We start from the raw sequence: 23,259 nt of genomic DNA on the forward strand, positions 1-23,259 counted from the left end.
AAAATTGAGATGGAGGCCTCACCACAAGCAGTTTGCCATGAGCTGCACACTGGCATGGGCAAGCCCAGATCCTGCCCCAGGGGACTCGCAGTAACCCGGCTGTGCTGCAGCGCAGCCTTGTTGTGAAAGCCTGTTTGACCAAATCCCATTATGCAATAGCGGCTTTTTGTTCCCTTTACTGCCTTTATTTTCCATTTGTTTCCATGGTAGCAATATGGAGAAATTAGGATTTGTAATGTAAAATCAAGGAAAGAGACAATTTTTTCCTGTCAGAAGCCAGTTTGTGTTGTACAGTGATATATTTGTGAGAGCTAAATCGAAACTTGTTTCATAAAGAATTAATACATTTAGCATAAATTACAAAATCAGGAATTTTATTTTATATGTTTCATAATGGTCCCCTTCAGCTGGGGTTTATATGATCTATTTTTACATTTCTATGATCCAGCATGGAGTCAATGCTTTTATAAATCCATGCAAAACAAATGGTAATTTCATAGCAAAATCTTCTATTTCTTTAAACTGCACTGCAAATTAACTTAAGGTTATGTAACACCAGAACACTGGGCTCCTGTCTGGCACCAACTTAAATGTTTCTTAATATGTGTTCACATAGAGCCCTCCTGTGTTTGCTGGGTTTCATTACAACAGCCAATGAATCTGAGACAATTTATTGACCTACGTCCACATGACTGAACTCCAAAGGGAACCACTAAGCTCCTGTCCTCTAACATTTACAGAACATGGACTGTTGAGTTGCCAAATACCGTATCAAGCTCCAAAACACGACAAGTGAGAATTTGCCACTCACTCTGTTTTAGTTACACCATTTTTCAGTGGTAGGCATCGTAATAACGATAACTTAATTGTTGTTGTAAGTATTGCTTATGATTTCTATCATGGAATCATAGAATCATAGAATGGTTTTTGTTGGAAGGGACCTTAAATATCATCTAGTTCCACACCTCCGGCCATGGGCAGGGGCACCTTCCACCACACCAGGTTGCTCAGAGCCCCATCCAGTCTGGCCTTAAACACCTCCAGGGATGGGGCATCTACAACTTCTCTAGGAAACCTCTTCCAGTGCCTCACCACCCTCACAGTGAAAAAGTTCCTCCTAATCTAAACCTAGTATCTTTTAGTTTGAATCCATTGCCCCTTGTCCCTCTCTATCTCTCTTGTAAGAAGCACATCCATCACAAGGAAGACCTAGCATGCAGAACTGTAGGGAAACACTACCTTGAGTTACCTTTCCTCCTCTGTATGTCCGTCTATAGTCTTTATTGATTATGTATGTATGCAAGGGAAGCAGACCTGTAAGTTCAGTAATTGATTTTTGTTGAGCAGGTTTAGAGACAAGAAAATAAATTTTGCGGCTTAAAAGAAAGAATTGGTAGTTGATTCTTCAAAATAAAAATGGAGACCTATCCCCATTTCCATAGATCCGTTTCCCACATTAAGGGTAAACATAAATAATATGAATTTTAAAAGGAGATTTTGACGCATCCAGATTGAAATTTCCCCACTAGTGTTTGTGTGAGAAGATGACATTAAAGGCAATTGCATTTAAGAGAATTCACTATGCTCACATGCTTTTAGCATATGAGAAACAGTTTAATTATTTATCTGTGGATAGCCCAAAGACAGGCTAACCTGATATCACAAATTACTTTCACAAAATATAAACCATTTACTTTTCACGAGAAAAAAACCCTCCAAGTTCTGTCCTACATGCACTACAGTAATAAAACATCTGTTCTGGAGGAGAAAACAAAGTCAGACTTTCATCAAAATAAGTCACACAAAAGAAATGGTGGATTATTTGAACTGAATTAATTTAAAATATTATGGTTTGCAGGACTCATGTGAAATAGAAAGCTTTAGTTAAACTAATATTGAAAAATGTCTGCAACTTATAAAGTATTATAGCAAAGGAAATCATATGTTTGCTAAAGTTTTATCTGTATTTCGAGGGAAGTTCATGGATGGGCCACAACTAACTATTCTGAATGAACAAAGACTCTCCTCTAAATGTTTGTTGTTAACTCACACGAGCTGCTTACAATACTGTGGTTTGTAACTACTACTGGTCTACTGAAAGAGAAATGTAAGCTTTGGTGGGAGAATAACATGAAATGCCTTGACTTCATTTTTGTTTTCTGGAAGGAAATTAATGGAAAGCTTAAAATGTAGACAACAGGCTACAGTTGAGACTAGTAGAATGCACTTGTGAACATCTTGTTCAATCCTTCTAAACAAATTTTCAGAGGTTCATAATGACCATTGAATCCAAACTACACATCAAAGTGTATCTGGATGATGCAGCCCACTGAGCTCTTCTTACAGCTTTGGATAGCATACATTCACGTAGATGGGCTAAAGGTTTTTGATTTTTTATTAGAGAATGGAAATTTCAGTCATTGCACTGACTTGAAGGAGATTTTCTCCCGTCCACAGACAAAAGACTAAAGGAGATTTTTACTACCTTTATCTAGAGATCAACACCTAATGTACAGATGTAGTCTTTGTAGGGGATTAAAGAGTCTTTAGGCCACTCAATCAAATGGAATCCTGTTATCAAATTCTCCTTGAACATTTTTAAAACTATCTCAATGCTAAGTTTGAGAGTCAGAATCACCAGCTTTAACAGTGCTAAACGAACTGGAAAATTTATTTTCTTTACTTCTGATGTTTACACAGAGAACAATAGAGCTTCACTTCTCAGTCAGCCAGGGTGCCCATGGAACTGATTTCAGTACCTTAGGAGGCTTTCAGCAGCATACCCACGTGGATGCCACACAAGTTTTGATAATCAGGTCATTAAAAAAGACTTACAAAAGTGCATAGTTTAGGCTGTCACAGACATGTACTGCAGCAGCATGAAAATAGTGAATGTAAATAACAATTCAGAGTTGGAGAAATGACTCCTCTACAGGGTGAAATAAGCTTTGCTATTGTTATCTCACCAATGGTATTATGAGGTAGGATGTTCAGATACATGATAAAAGCAATTAATCTCAGAAAACATTTTATGTTGAGGAATAAAACACTGGAGGAATGCGGCAGATGTTTTAGTTACTCCGTGCTGCCATGTGGAACAAAATCTAGCAACTGGGCATGCTCTGAAAATGAACTTAACTAAGGAGAACACTAGCTGTGCCTCTGTCAACATAAAAACACTAATGTGAGCAGCTTTTGTCCAGGATTGCATGCCTGGTTCTAGGTAGGAGGCTAGAAGATCTACACATGCTTTTCTGAAGCAGACTAAGAAAAACAATGTTAACAAAGGTTAAGCCAAAAAAAAAAAAAAAAAAGGGAATTTGTTATCCTTTCTCTGAAAATCTTGCTTCAGGAGTGCAAAAGTATTCAGTTCAAAAGAAGTGACCAAAAGCGTGGGCAGGCTTATTGATTTTATTAGATATCAGTGATTGGGCCATTGGAGAGGAAACCCCTGATCTTTGTTTCCTCACTTCCCTGTTCACGGGTATAGAGTAGAAGCTGGCATCTGGAAGAACCAGATGTAAGTTGGCAATCCTGTAGAAAAGTGGAAAAATCTAATTATGCTTTCAAAATTGACAAAAACTGTTATGTTTTCCTGCCTCTATTCTGGGATCTATGTCAAACACTATTTCAGTGACAAATTGATGGATACATGTTCATGTCAAGTTATGAATGTATCTTGATTTGGGGAACAATGCTACATGTCATTCCATGACACACTGAACATCTTGTGGATAAACCACTGCAAAGTAATGAAAGAGCCATCAAAAACCATTAACACTGGATAGATTCTGTGGGAGGAATAACTGGCTTTCTACCAGGAGAGTTGGATGTGAGAGCTTTCTGTGAAGAACAATTCAGAAAGAAGGGAGAATGAAGAAAAAGGAAAGAGGTTTCTAGAGGTTCTGAAGTTAGAAAGCTGGAGCAGAAAAGGCGTCACATCTTTAAATTACGTACGTGCTCGATCTTGAAGAAGTTACTTCATTAACAGAAGGAGAATCTAAAGCAAAGATATGATTACACATTTATCATGTGGTACTTAAATTGACTTAAGCAATTCATGCCCACATCATTTATTCCTGATCCCCTCTTTGTGCAGGTGGGACCACTTGGTAAACTGCTTGAGGGAACAGAGCCAGTTAAGAAGACCCTAGCCAAAACCAATAACAATTTCGGACCCAGAAGCAGTCATTTCATTCCAGAAGTGGTTTGTGGTGAGGTCCCAGTCTCAGAACAGGAAATTTTTGCTCCAAAGGTCATCTTTCTATGCAGAAGGCATATTTTTTTAATTGGAACGGATTGCAATGGCAGGGCTGTGGAATTGCCAGCTTTGGAAAAGACAAAATTAGTAGCAATTCCTTGTGAGACCACCAAAACAAGCTCTACAAGTATTGATTAAGGGTGGGTCAGGCACCGGTGGTGGATATAACCATCAGGTATGAAGGCAAATTATCATCGCTTGCTGATGCAGTTGATGAGAAGGTAAGGAAGTATCAAGGAACAAGTCCAGGAGGTGACAAATACCAAAAATATCAAGTTTTTCAGATTCCCATTGGAGCATGTGTGAAAGTGGTATGGTGTCAATTACAGGCTTTTATCCAGCCTTGGGCTTTCAAAATCCCAACCGGAATAGGTGCTCTTCTCCAGAAGAGCATTTATTCACATCTGTAGATACTGTACATGTCCTTGTGAGTCATACACGAACTATTGCATAAAATTAATTTGACTGTTGTATTGGGTCTGTCTGAGCTGGAGTTCATTTCCCCATGGTAGCCCTGTGCTTTGCATTGGTAGCTGGAAGGGTGTTGAAAACACACCGGTGTTTTGGATACTGCTGAGCAGGGCAGGCACAACATCAGCACTGTAACATTCCTTCCTCAGTTGAGGGCAAGATCCTAGAAGGGGACACAAGTAGGCCAGCTGACCCAAACTGACCAAAGAGATATTCCATACCACATGATGTCAGCTTAGATACAAAAGCTGAGGCAAGGAGTGGGTAGGAAGGCATTCATTTTCTCCGACGACTGCCTACTGAGAAACCATCACACATGCTGAAGCCCTGCTTCTCGGGAGTGGCCGACCATCGCTACTCATGGGAAGTAGAGAATAAACTGTGCTATCTTTCCCTTCACTTTGCTTCTGCGCGTGCAAGCTTCTGCTTTACTTTTTGCTTTAAATAAACTGCCTTATCCCAACTCACGAGTTGTTTTTTCCACCTTACTCTCTCCCCCGTCCAACTGGGGAGTGATAGAGCAGCTGGGTGGGTACCTGGCATCCAGCCAAGGTCAACCCACCACAGTCTTTTCTTGGTTTCTCAGCAGGCAGCCACTGGAGACAATAAATAAATAAATTACATTTGAGGATTGTCATGGCTGAGGAAAATGGATTCTTGTTGGAAGCAAGAGAGACTGGAAGATAGTAGGTAGGGACTAAAAGGGACTTGGTAATCATGACACGTCTTCTTAGTCCCTGACAAAACCAACTAGCCTTTCCTAGGTGGACAGAGCACCTTACTTAACCTTCAAAAGAAACATGCAATGTATATATGTTCAATAAATAGTGTGGAAGGCATAATCAATGTTTCACATTGGATTACCTTACTAGACACCAGAATACCCTCCTCCTATCTCATGTCCAATGAACCTGGAAAGCCAGTTAGACATTACCACACCTACCCCCAGCTGGGATATTTATAATCCCTCTCTCTTTATTCTCTGACATCTAATAAAAGGCATGCTCACACCATAGTCTTCTGCTATTTAATTAACGACAATAGGGAGACACAAATTTAGAGAAAACCAGTCTTTATTAATTTTCCTGCCCTCAGAGCTATTTGTTTCCTTTCTGCCATATCCATTAAGACAGGAACTAGTAATTTCTCACAGACAAATGAGTTATACGGATTTAATGCAAAAGACAGGAAAAGGCACCAGAGCACTGAGGTGCTGGCAGTGGGTTGGAGTGATCAAAAAGCACATTTTGGTGTATATTATGGGCCAAAAATTTACCAAAATTACCTGACCCAATTGTTCATTAGACCATTAGTGATGGTCCAGTCTGCCTGGGAGGAGAAACATGCAGATTCCTCTCCCTTCCTCACAGGTAATTTTTTCAGCCTGGTGCTGTATTGTAGTTATGACTCCAGTTTCAGACATTAATAAATTACAAGCAGAACTTTCCATGTTCTGCTGCCAAAAAAGGGTATCAGACAGAGGTGAGAAATCCAGATCTAGGAAAACTTAAATTCACCTTCCAGATACAGTGGAGTAGCAGATAGAATTCAGTAGCTGATTTAAAATACATTTCACTGCAGTCAGTTCTGACTTTCTGAACAAGAAAAGCATATTCATAGTAAAGAAAAGTTAGAGTTAATTGGGAAACAAATTTTAGCTATGATCAAACTGATAGTTTTTTACAACTAACAGCTTTCTGAAGGAAGCCGAGGCTGTTCTGATGCCAGGGCTGTGGGTGGACTCAGCCATGATGGAAAGTGCTGTCCCCAGCTGCTTGCCTCCAGCCAAAGGTTAGCCCCATGAAGTCTCACATAGGTACTTTTTAACCCATTTGAGACAAAATGAGTTGTATCACCTTACGCACCTTGCTTTTCATAGCCTAATGCTAAGGCTTGCAATGGTGTACATGAAGAAACAGAAGACGGAGACTTTCTGCAAGGTGTAGTGATGAGCAGCTGAGGACTGGCTAGTGATGAATGACTTCTACTGGTACAGCTATTTACAGAGTTCACATTTTTGTCACTCCAACACTGTAAACGTTTTCCACATTGTACCTGGTCATTTTTTAACACCAAATTCTAATTCACAGTCAAGCATCAGATGCTGTGATATGATCCTTCCCAGATGTAAAATCTCCAAAGGTTCCATGTCTACAAAGTAAAAGCTACCCAGGAATATCCTATTTCATTCAATACTTATTGTCTTGGAAATCTTTTGTCTGGTCATTCCAGTATAAAGTGTAACCAGAGAGCGCACATGTGTAGTTTCACTAGAAAGTGAATAGATATTTACAACGCAGGGAACAGAGAAGGCCAGGAGCACTAGCACAAGCAAATACACAAACTATAAGTCATTAACTGGGTGCTTCTGAAGAATAGTCTGAGGTTATTCTGTCATTTAATGCTGCAATCTAGGATTTTATTTTCCCAGGTAACACAAGTTTATTTGAAAGGTACTGCAGCAAGTTCATAGTTATATGGCCAGATCTATCCTGGCTGCCATAGTAAGGGAAAGAAAAGACAGACGTGATGACACAGGAATCTTTCCGATCATAGCTTCCCCTACTTTATACCTGCTACCACTGAGTGCTTGCCAAAAGCAAGACTAGCTATTTTCTCCCAGTACTCTCATGACCACTCATCTGCTTTTGAAAGTAAAAAACCTGTCTACAACCTTTTTCCCTACTTTGATCTAGAACACAGAATAATAGTATTTAAGATTTAGTGGGGATTTTCCAACATCTGTAATAGATGATAGCCTCTCAAGTGCAATGCAAAAACCAAAGTCAGAAAATTAAGTGTCCATGTCATCAAGGGAATGTGGGAAAAGGAAGGGAAAGCAATTCAGACCTGTGAGTTTTATGAGTGCCTAGAGTAAAACAAATCATGTAAATATTGCTTCTTTTCCCATTTGAGGTAGAAACTTGCAAAGCTCTGATTCCTGTAAACACTACGGACTTTCAATGACTTCTATGTTCTGGTAAGAGTTTTGCAAGTTTAACCAGTTTCTCACTTTGCTTTGTCTCTCCTGGGTTGATAAATACTTCACTTATTCAGATTACTGAAAGAAGTCCAGGTTTGGGGAATAAACACCTTCCTGGGCTCAGTGATTGATCTTATGCTACTCAAGGATGTTTCTGATTAATAAAATTAAGGAGTTAAGGAAGCTGGACATATGGGCAATAAGAGAGACATGAGCATTTTTAATTCAGTTATCGAGTGTATAGTTTGTGTATCTTGCACAATTGTGTAGCCTGTGTTAGCAACCCTGGTATGCTCAGCCACCAATCACACCTTCTGCATAAGGTTTCTGTGCTAGCCTGGCTAGAGACAGCCTCTTGTTTTCACACTGAGTCAGAGGAGCATGCCTCAGCAGAATGGCCACAGGAGGCTTCCTGCAGGGTAGGGCAGGCTGTTCAGCCTTTGGCCTGTGAGTTGTGCACTTCTAACAAAAACTTGTCTCCATGTGAAAACACTGAGAAATGCAAGCCTGCACTCATTCCTGTTTGGGGCTGTGTCCAGTTCTGGACTCCCCAGTACAAGACAGACAAGAAGCTACAGAAGAGGGTCCAGTGAAGGGCCACAAAGATGATGGAGCATCTCTCTTATGAGGAGAGATCGAGGGAGCTGGGCCTGTTTAGTCTAGAGAAGGGAAGCCTATAGGGGATCTCATAAATACATATAAATATCTCAAAGGCAGATGCCAATAGGACGGTGCCAGGCTCTTTTCAGTGGCACCCAGCAACAGGACAAGGAGCAACGGCCACAAAATAAAATGCAAGTTCTACCTCAACATGAGGAAGAATTTCTTTACATGGAGCATGTCAGAACACTGGAACAGGCTGCCCAGGGAGGTCATGGATTCATTCAAAACCCACCCGGAGGCGTTCCTGTGTAACCTGCTCTAGGTGACCCTGCCTTGTCAGTGGGGTTGGACCAGATGATCTCCAGAGGTCCCCTCCCACCCGAAGGATTCTGTGATTCCGTGTGATTCTGTTCCGTGGGCCTTGGACACGAGAGAGTCGGGGGCTCCGCAGGGGAGTTGCCTTCCGGCCCCCGGAGCGCGGCACAGGCCAGCACTGCACAACCAGTCCCCGGCCCTGGGCTCTCACTCCCCGCCGCGGCTTTGCCACCGGACCAGCAGTACGGCGGCCCGGCCATGCCCTGCGCAGGCGCGGTGAGCAGGCGGAGCCCGAACCCCCGCTCCTCCTCCCGGCTCCCTGTGATCCCCGCCGCCTTCCGTAGCGGGAGCGCACGGAGGCGGAGGAGTGCGGGCGAGTTTGGTCCGCCGCGCTGGCGAGATGGCGGCGCAGAAGATTAACGAGGCGCTGGAGCACATCGCGAAAGCGGAGAAATAGTGAGCGGGGCGGAGGGTGCGCGGTGGGGGAGGCTGGCCGGCGGCTGCTCGTCAGTGCCCGGGCTCTGCGGCCCGCACCGCTCTACTGCCCCACCGAGGCGTCGTGTCGTCTGCTGGCCTGGCAGGGAGGCTGAGGGAACACCCCGTGTGCCGGGCAGCTGGACCTCGGGAGATAGGGAAGGGGGTGGCGGGGTCGGGGGGGTCTGGCCGAGGGAGTAGGAGGGCATTGCTGCTTGGCCCCTCGTCTGCCTCAGGGCAGCCTCCCTGCGGGGGGTGGGTGCTTACAGGACGCCCTTCTGCCCCGAGCTGGGAGACGAAAGCGGCCCTAAAACTAAGAATCGGTGTCGGTGGGGCGGTGCGGCTCAGAGGCCTGGGGCCTGAGCAGTAAGGGCCTTCTAGCCTCTATTGCTCAGACCCAAACTGGAGAGGGAGGGGAGTCACTTCTGCCCTTCTGCTGAAGTGAGTGGGAGGAAAACAGGATCACAGACACAGTTAGGTTGACAAAGAGCTCCGAGCTCATCGAGTCCAACCTAGGACCAAACACCATATCAACCAGACCATGGCACTGAGTGCCACGTCCAGTCTTTCCTTAAACACCTTCAGGGATGGTGACTTCACCACCTTCCTGGGCAGCCCATTCCAATATCTAATCACCCTTTCTGTAAAGAATTTCTTCCTAATGTCCGACCTAAACCTCCCCTGGCACAGCTTAAGGCTACAGACAAGTGAGAGAAAAGACTTATGGAGACTGTAGTGGATAAAGGGGCTTGACTTTGCAGAGATGATGTGTGTGTTTGTTTCCTACACCTGTGAAAAGTGTGATTGTTACTTCTTGGAGGCCTTTGAAGACCTATGCTGACGTTTATCTTGGAGAGTTTAACATCTGCATATGAGTCTTTTATTGTGTATTTTAACACTGAATAGAGGCATTTTGCTTATAAGTCCCACTTTCACAGACAGCAGTATGGATGTAATAGCACTGACAAAGCTGCTATAATTTTAGTAAGAAGAGTAACAGGCCCTCTGGAATCATGGCTCAAAAGTTATGGTAATTTTTATATTTGTTTTAGAAGTGAGGAAGTCAGAATATTGAAATCAAAATTGCCTGATTACTCACTTCATTTTAGAGTGTACGTTTTTCCCTAATGTATGTATGTCTGTGTGTGGCACCATTAAGTGTAAACATTTAAATGATATGTGAGGCTTTGTGTTGGTAAGTAAATTCTTTTATTTGTGTATGCAGTGGAGAGTCTTTGATAATTCTCATCAGCAGAAAAAATTCCTGTAGAAGGACGCTGGAAACTTCCTGATACGTAGAAAAAAAATATATTGGAAATATCGTTAGGTGTTGTGGTATTAGAAATCTTGAGGCATCATGTTGGTGTAGGCTGACGTCTTACTGCTGAGGAGCTGGACTTGGGGAGACTCTCTGGGGACAGCAGAAGCATGTTAGTGCAAGGCATGTAACTATGGGAGATCATTGCAGTGCTTTATGCAATTCTGACCAGTGCTGGCATTTGTTTTTACGGTAGTGATGCCACTGTAGTATTGGCATATAGGTAACTGCTCCTTTCTAGAGGTAGTCTAAATAAATATATCTGAAGTGTCTTGAAGGTAAAACAAAATCTTTACAAATTGTTAATGGACCTTTCTTCTTGTGTTTTAGCCTGAAAACTGGATTCTTAAAGTGGAAACCAGATTATGACAGTGCAGCTACTGAATATGGGAAGGCAGGTATGTATGACTGTAAATATAGCCATATGTTTTATGATTTCAAAGTATTCATTAAGCTTAATCCCTGATAACGTTTTACATATTTTTAGTACGTTACTATGTAAGTAAAAGTGTTGTGAAGACTAAAAGTAAAATGAAACAACAAAGTAGCACTATAAAATAAGTTTCAGGTAGTACTTGGAGATCTAGAACAGTTCTCAAAACCGATTTTTTTTTGTCAAGCTTACAACTTCTACTTTTTATGTTGTTACATGTGATAAAAATAAAGCTTTCCTTCTTTCGCTTGTCCACCCCCAAGTCCTGTGACTTTATCTACAAAATGACAAATGTTCAAGCTAGTTTTAAAATTTTGCTTAATCATCATCTTATAAAATGCATCTTGCAAAGGCTGTTTCAGTAAGGTAGAGAGATGCTGCCAAGTTGGGGTTTTTTTTCAGGCATACTAAGGTCTCTTTCTTCCCTTTTTCCACTACAAGAGAAACACTGAGTATAAAATTCTTACTAGTTGATTTCTTTGTGTTCTTAAACATTTTCTTCTTTGTGACAGTAGTAATTTATCATAGTCTTTTGACTCCTTACTTGAGGCACTCCTACTTACTCACTGAAGCCTGAATAAAAAAATACAAACATGGAAGAGCAACTGGAGCATTTATAAATTGAAATTTATTTTAAATCCTACTTTAATATTTTATCAGTTAAATGGAGATAGAAATACATAGTTGTGCCCTGAATTCGTTGTGCTGAGGAAGTTGTTATACGTATATGCCTTATTGGTGGCACACTTCTATTCCTACCATACTGATTTTGTATAACCTCTAATGATTAAAATGATACACATATGCATTCCTGCAGTTCTGTAATTACAATACAGAGTGAGTGAGTTTCAAAAACCAGCTAAACACATTGTGCACTATGTATGATAATGTGGTGGTATGGAAGTGGTGTTGACAAATGTTTTTAATGGCAACTAAGTGACTAACGAAGCAAGGAGAACCGTCATGGGATTTTTGGGAAGACCTTGGTAAACTGTAACCATTCATTTAAAAAGTCTGTTTGCACCTTCAGGTAGCTAAACTCTTGAGCAGAAGTGGTAAAAAGAGGACAATGGCAAGCTGTAAATAAAACCTCTTATTTGCTTTCTTGCAGCTGTTGCTTTTAAGAATGCCAAGCAGTTTGACCAGGCAAGGGAAGCCTGTTTACGGGAAGCTGAGGCACATGAAAACAATAAAGCGTATCTTTTCATTGACTGCTGTTCTTTTTTCCAAGAAGCTGACTAGTTGATACTTAGATTGCAGTAATGGGGCTTGGTAGCAGGTTGTTTAATACATTTGTGCATTTTGTCAGTCTAGCAGAATTGCTTTTTAAAAGGCTGTTCCCATGTGCTCTGAGTGGGAAATCTAAAGAACTCTTGGTTAGATAATCAGTTTCCAATCAGAAAATATGTTCCAAATAACATCTGGAGTGATAAGATGTTGGCAGATGCCTGAGATGTCTAGGTACTGCTTCAGAAATTTAATTTTTTTTTTAATTGCCTACAAATGGATAGTATAAACTAAACATACCTCTGAAATTATTACAGTACTTGTACTACTATTTAATAAGCAGCAACATATTTTAAATAAGCGTGCTTTTTACAACTTTATGTGCAGCTGTGCATTGTTATGTTGCATTTTTCTGTCCTTGGAATCATTTATTTTTGGCAAGTTGCCTATAGTGCCTTTATGGGGTTCCTTGCTTTGAAACTAGTAGTTGTATAACATTTTGCACGTTAATTTTTTCTTTTGCATTATGTGGCTTTTGTCCTTGACTTTGACTGTTTTACTTCCAGTCTCTTCCATGCTGCCAAGTAAGTACAGAAGCACTAAGTAATCTGAAACAAATTGTTTAAAATACAGTACAAGCATGAACTGTCATTTTGATTTCACTATAGTAAGCATTATGGTTCAAGTAATTTTGCTGTTTCAAAATCATTTCAATGTAAGTGGGAGCTAGAAAAGTCTGAAAACTTGCAATGGCTACCTGAAGAAATGATGATTTTGGCATTCTTTGGCACTTTTTGATAGCAAATATTTTTTCTTAGATGATCTTTTCATAATTTTGAAATTCTATGCTGTTGAGCTTATAAAGAAATTTTTAATTAAAGAGTACTTCAAAGCAAGCAGATAATAATCCAAATATTGCCCGTGGATCAGATTAGAATAGATTTTTAGTGGGTAGTGTGGTTGAAGTACTTAATTTGTGGAAGATAATGTTACATATGCTCTGTCTCATTAAATAAAACACTTGAAACATCTTCAAAGCATTAAATATTAACAGTGAAGTGATAGCCAATGCATGATAACCTTTGCTCCATAATTACAGCTTGCTGAAATATACCATCTTTAACCAAATGGTACATTTTTTTTCTTTGCAGAGCTTATGAACAAGCTGGCATGATGCTAAAGGTATTTTCACTTACTAGTTTTTATTAAAAAGTTCTATTTTATAGATGAAGAATATTGTGCACTGGATCATTTAACAAATATATGTAAGTTAATTGCCTATTAAAGTGATACTTTTCTGTTGCCTCGTAGTGCCCACCAACACCTTCAGTAGATGAGGAAAGCAACATTTGTATTTGGGGGGTAAAAATAGTTTTCCTTTTATAGGAGGAAAGAAGAGTGCATTGTGTCACAGGGTAACAGAAGAGTGGTACTGATTTTGCTCGAAACTACCACAAATTAATGACTTACGTGAAAGTTTAGTACTCAGAAGTGAATTTTATGGAGTTGGTGGTCAACTTTCACTAGCTCTACAAGTTTATAAATAAAAATTAGAATCTTAATAAGGTGTCAGTTTGCTTTGATTTGTGTCATTGTTCATAAGCTCAATTCCTGACAACAGCGTCCCTTTGACTGTTGCTTTGTAGGAGATGCAGAGACTCCCTGAAGCAGTTCAGCTGATCGAGAAAGCCAGTATGATGTACCTGGAGAATGGAACACCAGATACAGCAGCTATTGCTCTGGAACGGGCTGGGAAGTAAGTCTGAGCTATGAGGGGCTAGAATGCATGCAAGGTGTGGGTATATCTTTGGTTTTCTTTTATGTCTTTATGATGCTTTCAGGTAAAAAACATTTTCCTTTTATTTGAAGAAAAATTTTGGATGTTTATTACAGATTAATAGAAAATGTGAGCCCAGAGAAGGCTGTGCAACTCTATCAGCAAGCAGCGTCAGTGTTTGAAGTAAGTGGGTGATTTGGTTGGTTGGTTGGTTTTTTTCTTTTGGCTATAAAATCAAGAAAAAGCCCAAGATACGGTTCTAAATTTTTTCCTTCCTTTTACATCAGTGGCTGAGTAATGAAGCTGAAGGCTTCTTATGTTGTTGAGAAGGAGATTATAAAAGTTAGGAGTCAGTTTGCTTTGCCTTTTTCTCAGTTTAGGACTTCACTGAACCTGAATTTTGTATGTTGTCAAGTTTTCTGCCTCTTGTTGGGCAGCCCAGAGGGTAGGGAACATATCTGCTGTTGAGTCCTGGAGCCCAAAATAATTTGAAATCCTTGAAGTATAGAGGAGAAGTGTTTGCTTGGTGCTCTACCCATGCCATGAGCTGATGGTTTGCCTTTTTGCTACTGCCTTTGATGTACTTCTGTATTGTCAATTGTGACGTGTTTCCCGATTAGCAAGTTTGCATTGGTGTTACTTTGCTGAGCACATCCATACAGGAGCTGGCTGTAGAACTTGGGAGCTCCAATACTCTTCATGTTTCTCTTGTGTGAACTGCTGATACAATAGCTAACAGTTGTTCTAAGTTAGAGGTGACACACTTAGATAAAGATCTAGTGGTCTTAATGCTATGCAAATGAAATAAGAATGTATGAATTCTTTTTGTTCTTCTCTAGAATGAGGAGCGTTTACGGCAGGCATTAGAAATGCTGGGGAAGGCATCAAGACTTTTAGTCAGAGGACGCAGGTATAGCTTTATTCTTTCTTATTCTTTTAATGTAATTGAATCTTAAATAGTTACTTTGATTGGGGTTTTTTTCTTGCTGTTTTTGCATTTTTGTACTGTTACTTAATTCTTCATTGAGATACACTTCAAATTAAAATTCAGTTTCTGTGGGATATGCCATGTTCATTCAGGAACCACCTGTTTTGTATCCTGGGATAATATGGGCTGAAAGGCTTTGTTTCCTTTGTGTTTGTTGAATAGCTAGAAAGCACATGCACCAGTTTTCATTAATTATTAAACTGCTTCAGGATTTTTTGTTTTTCTTCCAATACTAATATGTAGAAAGTACTTGAAAGTCTTTTATGGCTGTAGGAGACAAAACAGGGGAATTAGGTGATTAACGTGAGGAAACGTATCTGCTTGCAGCAGTCTGATTCTGGACTTCCTAAAGAAGAGCATTCCTTGGAGTCTCAATGGGACAAGTTTAATTGTAATTACTTGCACCAAACTTGACCTTCAATTCAGCTTAGACTTGCTTCACTGAAACATTTAGGTCCTTTAAGAAATTTTCTGGATTTCTAACTCTACTTTCAGGACACTTTATTTCACTGCAGAAAAGTAGTCAGAAAAGAAAAGTGACAATGTAATTTGAAAGTCTTTCTGTGAAAGCCAGTCAACATAGCTTCAGAACATATGAAAGAATTGGTTGCTCTGTTGCTTAATAGCTCATGTGCTACTTCTAATTTCTAGAAATTGAATATGATGATTAAAAGAGTATTAAAATTCAGAAGTAGTTACTATTACTATATATTGGTAGTTCATGGATATCAGACTTACTGGTAGCTTATAGTAACCTCATGACATACAGAAATCTGTTAGGGTGTGGAACAAAGCATTCATCTTGTATGATGTTATAAAAAACAAGGCTTCTCTGAATGAATACCAAAGATGTTCTTAGCATGTATACAAAGGAATTGCTGACTGTATATTTATCTACTCTGTTAGTAAGATCTACTGCTGATTTTTAGTTGTGTTGCTTTTTATTGCAGTAGACTTGCTACTGTATTAGTTAAACACTTTGTATTTAGCCTCAGTTTTGTTGTGCTGTATTCCTGGTGCTGATACTCCTGTTTTTTTTGTTTTTAGATTAGATGAAGCTGCATTGTCTCTTCAAAAGGAGAAAAGTATTTATAAGGAAATTGAAAATTACCCTACATGCTATAAGGTAAATTCTAAGAGCCAACTTCTGATAATGCATTTCAGGTTTTTTTCTGGGTAGTTAATGACAGTTGACATCTGACTGATGGTATGTACTGCTTGATCCAGGGATACATTTCTTGCTAACAATGAGAATTCATAGTAGTGCATGTTTCCCAAATCTCTAACTGTGCTTTTTTCACTACTATAATTTTGAAGATAAGATGCTGATATGTACAGGAGCTGTCAACACCAAAACCACATAAAAATAAAGATGTTATAAAAGATAAAAAGGTACAAAAACTGTTACTTGATACAACAGTTCATTAAAATGTTATAGGAGATAATCTATTTCATACTAGCAGAGGATAGGCTTTCTGTTTTTTCACTATATTGTTCTGACTCTTTTGTGTCATTATCTTAGAATGATTGGGGATTGTAATGACCTTTTTCATGCTAAATATTAGCAGTCTACTGTTTTTTTCATATTTTACTGTTAATTTCTAAGGAATCATTAGGTTTATTTTTTTTTTTTTTGTTTAGAAAACTATTGCTCAAGTCTTAGTTCATCTTCATAGAAATGATTATGTTGCCGCAGAGAGATGTGTGAGAGAAAGCTATAGGTAAGTCTGCTTCATGTCCTATAATTTTAAAGCGAATGTTTCACTGATGTAGATCTTTTTGCTTGACAGTGTTTCCATTGTTCTTTCATAAATTTTTAACCCGCACTTCTGTTGACTTACAGTACAATAATAACATTCCCTGGTATGTGGCTATCAGGAATTTTTTTCACACATAACAGATTTAGCTGTAATTACTACAGTGATTCTTCTCAATGAACCTAAAATAAAAAGTTAGTCATTAAGAACTAGTTATGTGCCACAGGGGAAATGAGATAGAAATGAGAAGTTCCTCCTGTGTTTTCCCTTGTTAAAAGCTGAGCAGAATACCATTATGGCTGGGATTCTTATCTTACTGCTGTCCTTTTGGTTGTGTCTTATCGTGTGGAACAGACATGGTTAAGGTATTGTAAACAAATGTTTAGGATTAAAAGTGGGTATTTCCAGATGTTGCTAATTGAATTTTAATTTTTTCAAAATGTTTTTGCCATGTGTGGAGGCCCTTGAAAAGTTTTAATTCTAACTTGCCATTATGATATTTTATTGCAGTTTGAGAAGGGAAATATGGAATACAGTATCAAAGCGCACAGTGGCAGCATCCCAGTATAATCAATTAAACTATCTAGTATGATGATTCGACTGAGGGAAAGATTAATCTAAATGTTTTAGTTAAAGAAAAGTTTGCAGCATGTGAGTTACTTCATTTCTGGCTGTATTAATCTAGGAGATCATGCCCTCATCACACATTGGGGGAAGAAAAGCAAGATTTCTACTTTCTGTAACTTTTGAGTAGCTGGTTGAACTGAAAGATAATGTAGGAAGCAGAAAGTAGTCTAATTGAATATATTGAATTGAAGAAGGCATTTTTTACACATACAGGAGAAAATTCTGGTGTCAGAATATGGATTAGTGTTTAACCCTGGTTCCAGAAGCTTCCCTAGCAACTTTCATTTCAACTCTCATTAGGACTTCAGTAGCAAAATCTTGAAATAACATGTTTTTACTTAAACTGTGGTTTTAGTGAAATGACTTGAACATATATATAAGTTAAATTGCACTTTATTTTTATAAACAATTTTTCAAGATCAGTCTTTAAACATGTTGCTCATATTTTTCAAATTTCCAATTTGTATTTTATGTGTAGAAATGAATGACAGGTTTTTTCTGTATGTAAAGTGGAGAAAGAGTTTATTGACTAGTCAGGAAAAAGTTTAAAAATTCTAATATACTTGTTTTGTCTTGACTGTGGTTGTGGTTTTATTCTCAGAATGCAAACTAATATTGCTGAAAGTTTTTAATTTTTATGGATATGATTTCTGTACCTGGAAAAGTCAAAGTGGTTATAGACAGTTTTGTGGAATAACCAGTCTATCAGATTCTTGAAAGCTGCTTGCACTTCTGCTGTTAAATGCTGCTGATTTAAAGATAGAATAGCTGAGTGTCAAGTAGATTGCTGAAATGTCTTAAATAAGCTCTTAATTTCCTTCAGTATACCAGGATTCAATGGAAGTGAAGATTGTGCAGCACTAGAGCAACTTTTAGAAGGGTATGATCAGCAAGATCAGGATCAAGTTTCTGAAGTCTGTAATTCTCCACTCTTCAAATACATGGATAATGATGTAAGTAGGCAATTCCTGTGGGATTTTTTTTTTTAATAATCCTTTTGCATGTTGAGGTTAAGAGATATGGTTTTTTCCTAGTAGAGGAAAATAAGAGCACCATCCATGTATTTATTTTGACTTGCTGTCATGCTACCCTGTACCTGTAAACTTCATATATTCTTTACCTCTCAGTGATGATGCTTTCAGATGGTGTGAAGGCTTAGGTGAAAGAGCAGCTTGTTATGCATTTGATGAGTTTGTTTAATGAGTTAACCAAAATTCAGCCCCCTTCTAATTCCTTCTTTAAGGACCAGAACAGTTTGCTACTTCTGCTTTTCCTCAGAAATATAATAGCTAGGTGTGCATAAACATCACAGAGTATGATGCCTACAGGATGGCATTGTTGGATGCTTTTATCCATCGCTTATTCCTTAGCAAGGTACTAATTTTGAAAGAGTTTTAATGCTGAGTGAGCAGTTGTGACCATTTCCCCAGCTATTTTTTTATTTAATTGAACTTGTAAATTTAGGAATTATAAGGAGGTATAAGGATAGGAGAGGTGTGAAGTGAAGGAAACATCCATCCGTGCCAAACCTTGTAACAGTATTAGCTAATTTTACTTTATTACTCTGTTGAATAGTAAAGGTTGAGGTATTAGTCTTGCTGAAAAACACAATAAAACTTTTTACATTATCTGTTACTAGGCAATGTATGCAGAGCTGCATACTGGAATTTTTATTGTTATGTAAAACTTAAAACAGAGAAACTATAGGATGTGGCCAAATTATTCTATAATAAGCCGTATTAATACAGACCTCACATCCCATTCTCAGAGTGTTTGAGATGGAAGAAAATGAACCAATGTTATGCTTATTCTAAGCTGAAAAAATATACTCTGAGAGCAGCATCACTCTGTTTGCTGTACTGAATGTTGCCTGCTTCTTTATTGTGACCATCAGTCAATTCTGTGACAGTACAGAAATTAAACTTGCTTTGTTATTGTCAGTATGCCAAGCTTGGTCTTACCTTGGTGGTCCCAGGAGGTGGAATCAAGAAGAAATCGCCAAATGCTGCACAAGACAAAGCCAGAGGACCAGCTGCAGTGGGCTCTCATGCTGATGAGGAAGAGGATGAATATTCTGGTGGACTGTGCTAGCTACAGGCTAGGTTGTCTTAAATATCTGACTTATTTGTGATGTTGAGCATATCCAAAGGTACCAGATTTACCAGAGCTTCATTGCAATTGTGATATGGGAATCCTAATATGAACTTGGCAGCTTCTGGGTACAGTACAGGAGAAAAAGCATGACTGTACCTACCATCTTGAATTATCTTTGGACTTCATCTCTTATCTGGTAGGAGCTTCCTTAGGGCCCTGACTTCAGTTGAGAGAATTTTTACTAAAAGCACAGTTTAATACCAAAACCCCAGAAGCACTTGAGTAGGGAGAGTGGTACAAAATTTTAAGCACTGAATTTCAACAGCTGACACTTTTTGGTCCCAGAAAGATGTTTGCGATTGTTTTTGGAGTTAAACGCATGATAATTCATCTGGTCTCCCGTTTAAGACTATTTAAGGCAGACTGTGCCAGGCAAGAGTTTTACTAGTGTAAACACTAGGGGGAGCATTCAGTTTGTTTTCAATGTTTTTAACCCACTGGGGAATATTATTTTAAGACCTTATTCTTTGCAAGCAATATCCATGTGAGTGTGGAAAATACTAAGTCAACTAATTTGAAGTTATCTTGCAAGCTTAAAAATACACGCAGGTCTTTCCTCTTGAGAACTTTACTGACCTGAAGTCTTTGGAAATAAATGTGTGCATAGTGTTTGTAGTGTGCACCTTGGGAAAGAAAGGAGAGAATGACATTCTTAGTGTTTCTGAAGCATGCCATAACTAGAAAAGAAACTGAAAGTAGCAGATAACATGCACTGAATATAAACTTCTGAAGGCAAATGTTTAACAAAAACTTAGGTGGAATGTTTCAGTGATATGTATTCTTCATATGATTCTTTCATATATTCACATCATAGAACAGATATCTCCTATAAATGGCATTTTTCAAACTAGTTCGGAATCCGAGGTAACCAAATTTTAATACATGTTCTCTATTTGGTTTCAAGTCATCATGGGTTTTGCAAACTTCTGTAGTGTCTTAAATTTGTTTCACCATTTTATGCTTAGAAGTTGTCAATTCTAGAAGTTGTACCTGTGGCTTGTTTCTTCAGCAGAACCTGATCGAGGTCTGCACTAGGGTGATGTCACCGGGAATCCAGCAGGAATTTGTGTGTGATGCCCAAAGTTCAATAAACAAGAGACCAAAAGCAACAGTGTTAAGTGTTGGTACAGTTTGTGCCATATTAAGCAATTGGATGTCATAAAAAATACGAGGCGCATGTTTGACATACACATGATGTCTGACATCAGACATAATTTTGATGAAGGTTAAACTTTAAGAGGGCTAATACTCACTTTCCTTGAGGTGGATAGCACTCAGTAGCATTGTGATGGGTGCACAAACTGCAGCATAATACTCAGGCAGGGCTGCTGTAAAAAGTCACAATATTCAGTTTAATGGGTGTTCAAAAAACAGTTTTGTCTCTTTGTGTTGCGTAATAATAACAATGGGTTTTACAGCTATTTAAGATGCACCTGTAGTCCTTTACTATCTGACAGGTGATTTCCCTTTGTTTGATGATGTATATAGAAGTTTTAGCTCTAACAAACTTTAGGAAGTGAGTTGGTTTTCTCTGAGAATGCTTACAGGTATACATGAAAGATGGCTTTGAAGACTTCCCTGTAACTCTTCTATTTTCACCATTGGAGCAACTTACTCCAGTTTACTCAACTTCTGCCTTCTGGATTTGTTAATCAAGTTGAACATATGCTTCTTATGGGGGAGTCTTTATCACAGGTAGAAAAAACCTGCATGTTTAGGAGCTCTGGGAGTGCTAAGTGATTTTCTGCTTGCATTTTCTGCTCCTTCTAATTCTGAAATCCAGTTTTATTGTGTGATCCCAAGGAGTGTACAATTGCATATACCTGAGAAGATGAGGTGCATAAGAAACAAAACTGGGAAACTTGTGTGCTTCTGTGAAAGAATTTGCAGATTTCTTTAAACTGTGCTTGTAGCACTAACAGGCCCTTAAAAGAAAAATTAAAATTTATGCATTAGATTCTTAAAGCATACTTTTCATATTGCCAAAAAAATAAAATAGATGTGCAAGACTGTCTTCCACACTCCCTCAAGTTGTTTTTTTTTTCCGTGCCAAGTGTGGAAAATCTGGGACAAAAGTAACTGGTACTAGACATATTCAGCTGCCATTGAATTCAAAGGGGCTTTTCTGATTCTTAGTAGTATAATCTTAATCTTTGATTGCAATGTTGCTGCAAAGACCAAATCTGCAGAAATGGAAGTGTCTGAACATAAGATGGTCTATTTTATATAACTTATTCTCCTATTTTAGACAGTGAAAGTGTGTTAGGAATGTTAACTGCTTTTTAGTAAACATTAACTATAGAAGAAATTGTCTGTATATTATGTGTTAGTGTTTGTTTCTATCTTTCAAAGCAATTTGCACACTTATGTAAATATCATTTAGGTGATCTGAAATGGAAAAAATACCATTTACAGCAAGAAACTTTCCAAAACCAGTGTTGACTGTAAGAAAAATAAAGTTTAATTGTGCATGAAGGCTGAGCAATGGCCAGTGCAATGTATATGTGAAATCAGAAGATTTCTAAATTATCTGTAACTTAATACTCAGATGATCAAGTGCAGTGTGAAACCTCTGCTTTATTTGTTCTTTTCCCCAATCTGTGGTGTAAGAGTACAAAATGTGTTTGTGACAGCTCTACAGATGCTGCCTCTTGAGAAAAAAGCTATGTGTTTCACCAACATCGAAAATAAAACTTGAAGTTAACACATTTGTAGTAGCTTTCCCTGTTGTTGATCAGGTCCTGCTGAGTTCAGCTAATTCTATTTGTCACTTGGGTCAGATTTTCAAAGTGATTTTCAGCAGGAGAATGCAAGCTTGTCATTATTCGGTTGGATCCAATGTGAAGTTTGAAAAACAACTACATTTCAATGTTTCTTTACATTCTTTACACAATTTAAGGATGTGAATTCTGTAACTTTGGAGATTCGTAATTTTAGAAAAATCACCTTTTCTACTATTTCAAAGTCAAACTTGCTGAAATACTTGAAGGCTGAAGAATCTGGAATTGAAGTTCTTCAGTGTAAGAGGAATCATTCCTCAGAGTTTACAAATAAGCAGCTGTAAAACTACAGGAACTAAGCTGCTCTTGGAAAAAAATAAAAAGCTTTATCATCTAGATTTATAACAGATAGTGAACATTTTTGGATGCAGGATGGGAAAAAGAAGCAACCACAACCTCCCCAATTAGTAGTGATGGTAAAATTGGAGGAAGTAGATGTAACTTGAGAGAGCAGTAGGGAACCACTTGGGATCTGTGGTTGTTTGAGCAGGGATAATAATGTCTAAGCTAATGGTCTGTAGAGTCTAGCATCCCCAGGAGCTGGGCTCATCTCTTCCCCTACCTTGCTGCCTGTTGGACAAGACATGCATGAGTGTTGTCTCTGACCACCTTCCAAAAGGCTGATGGGTCTTTGCTCCAGTGCTGCTGTCGTTGCCCTTCGGCAGTGATTTCCAGTGCGTGCGCAGCACAGCAGTGCAGCCTTTAGCCTGGGACGGGAGCGAGAGGCAGCTGCAAGACTGCACGTACGTTTTAAGAACATATGGCTGTTGTGATTCATCTGCTTGGGAATAGTGGTAAAGAGCGTGGCCGGACTCCGCAGTGCTCGCTGCCAGGGTGTTAACTGGTGTGAAACCAGTTTAGACTACACAACATAAACGTTGCGATCCTGGCGTGACAGAAGCAGGCCCTGGCACGTGTAAAGTGCAAATGAGTTGTCATTAGTTGCCTTGCTTGTTTTGGTTATGTATTTTTGTGCCTTTATTTTGCATTGTTTCTAAACTTGGTGTAACCTGAAGTGGGTCTGTTTTCCTGAGAGTGTTGTTCTCTGTTAGCACTAGATGGTGCTGCAGGGCTGGCACAGGGCTTTCCTC

The 23,259-nt window shown here is 39.0% G+C and overlaps 1 protein-coding gene across 1 annotated transcript; it reads left to right on the forward strand.

Annotated features, from left to right (window-relative positions):
• The first annotated feature begins 8,936 nt into the window (after window positions 1-8,936).
• NAPG (NSF attachment protein gamma) lies at window positions 8,937-22,096 on the forward strand. The gene is made up of 12 exons (XM_027676724.1): window positions 8,937-9,089; window positions 10,756-10,823; window positions 11,970-12,054; window positions 12,652-12,669; window positions 13,237-13,267; window positions 13,732-13,841; window positions 13,979-14,045; window positions 14,702-14,772; window positions 15,898-15,976; window positions 16,492-16,571; window positions 18,058-18,187; window positions 19,176-22,096. The coding sequence occupies exons 1-12, from the start codon at window positions 9,034-9,036 to the stop codon at window positions 19,323-19,325; spliced, it is 945 nt and encodes a 314-aa protein (XP_027532525.1). The 5' UTR covers window positions 8,937-9,033; the 3' UTR covers window positions 19,326-22,096.
• Window positions 22,097-23,259: the final 1,163 nt, after the last annotated feature.

The sequence above is a fragment of the Neopelma chrysocephalum genome, unplaced genomic scaffold (assembly GCF_003984885.1).
Source record: "Neopelma chrysocephalum unplaced genomic scaffold, ASM398488v2 Primary Assembly neopelma1_22, whole genome shotgun sequence".
Taxonomy (NCBI): Eukaryota; Metazoa; Chordata; class Aves; order Passeriformes; family Pipridae; genus Neopelma; species Neopelma chrysocephalum.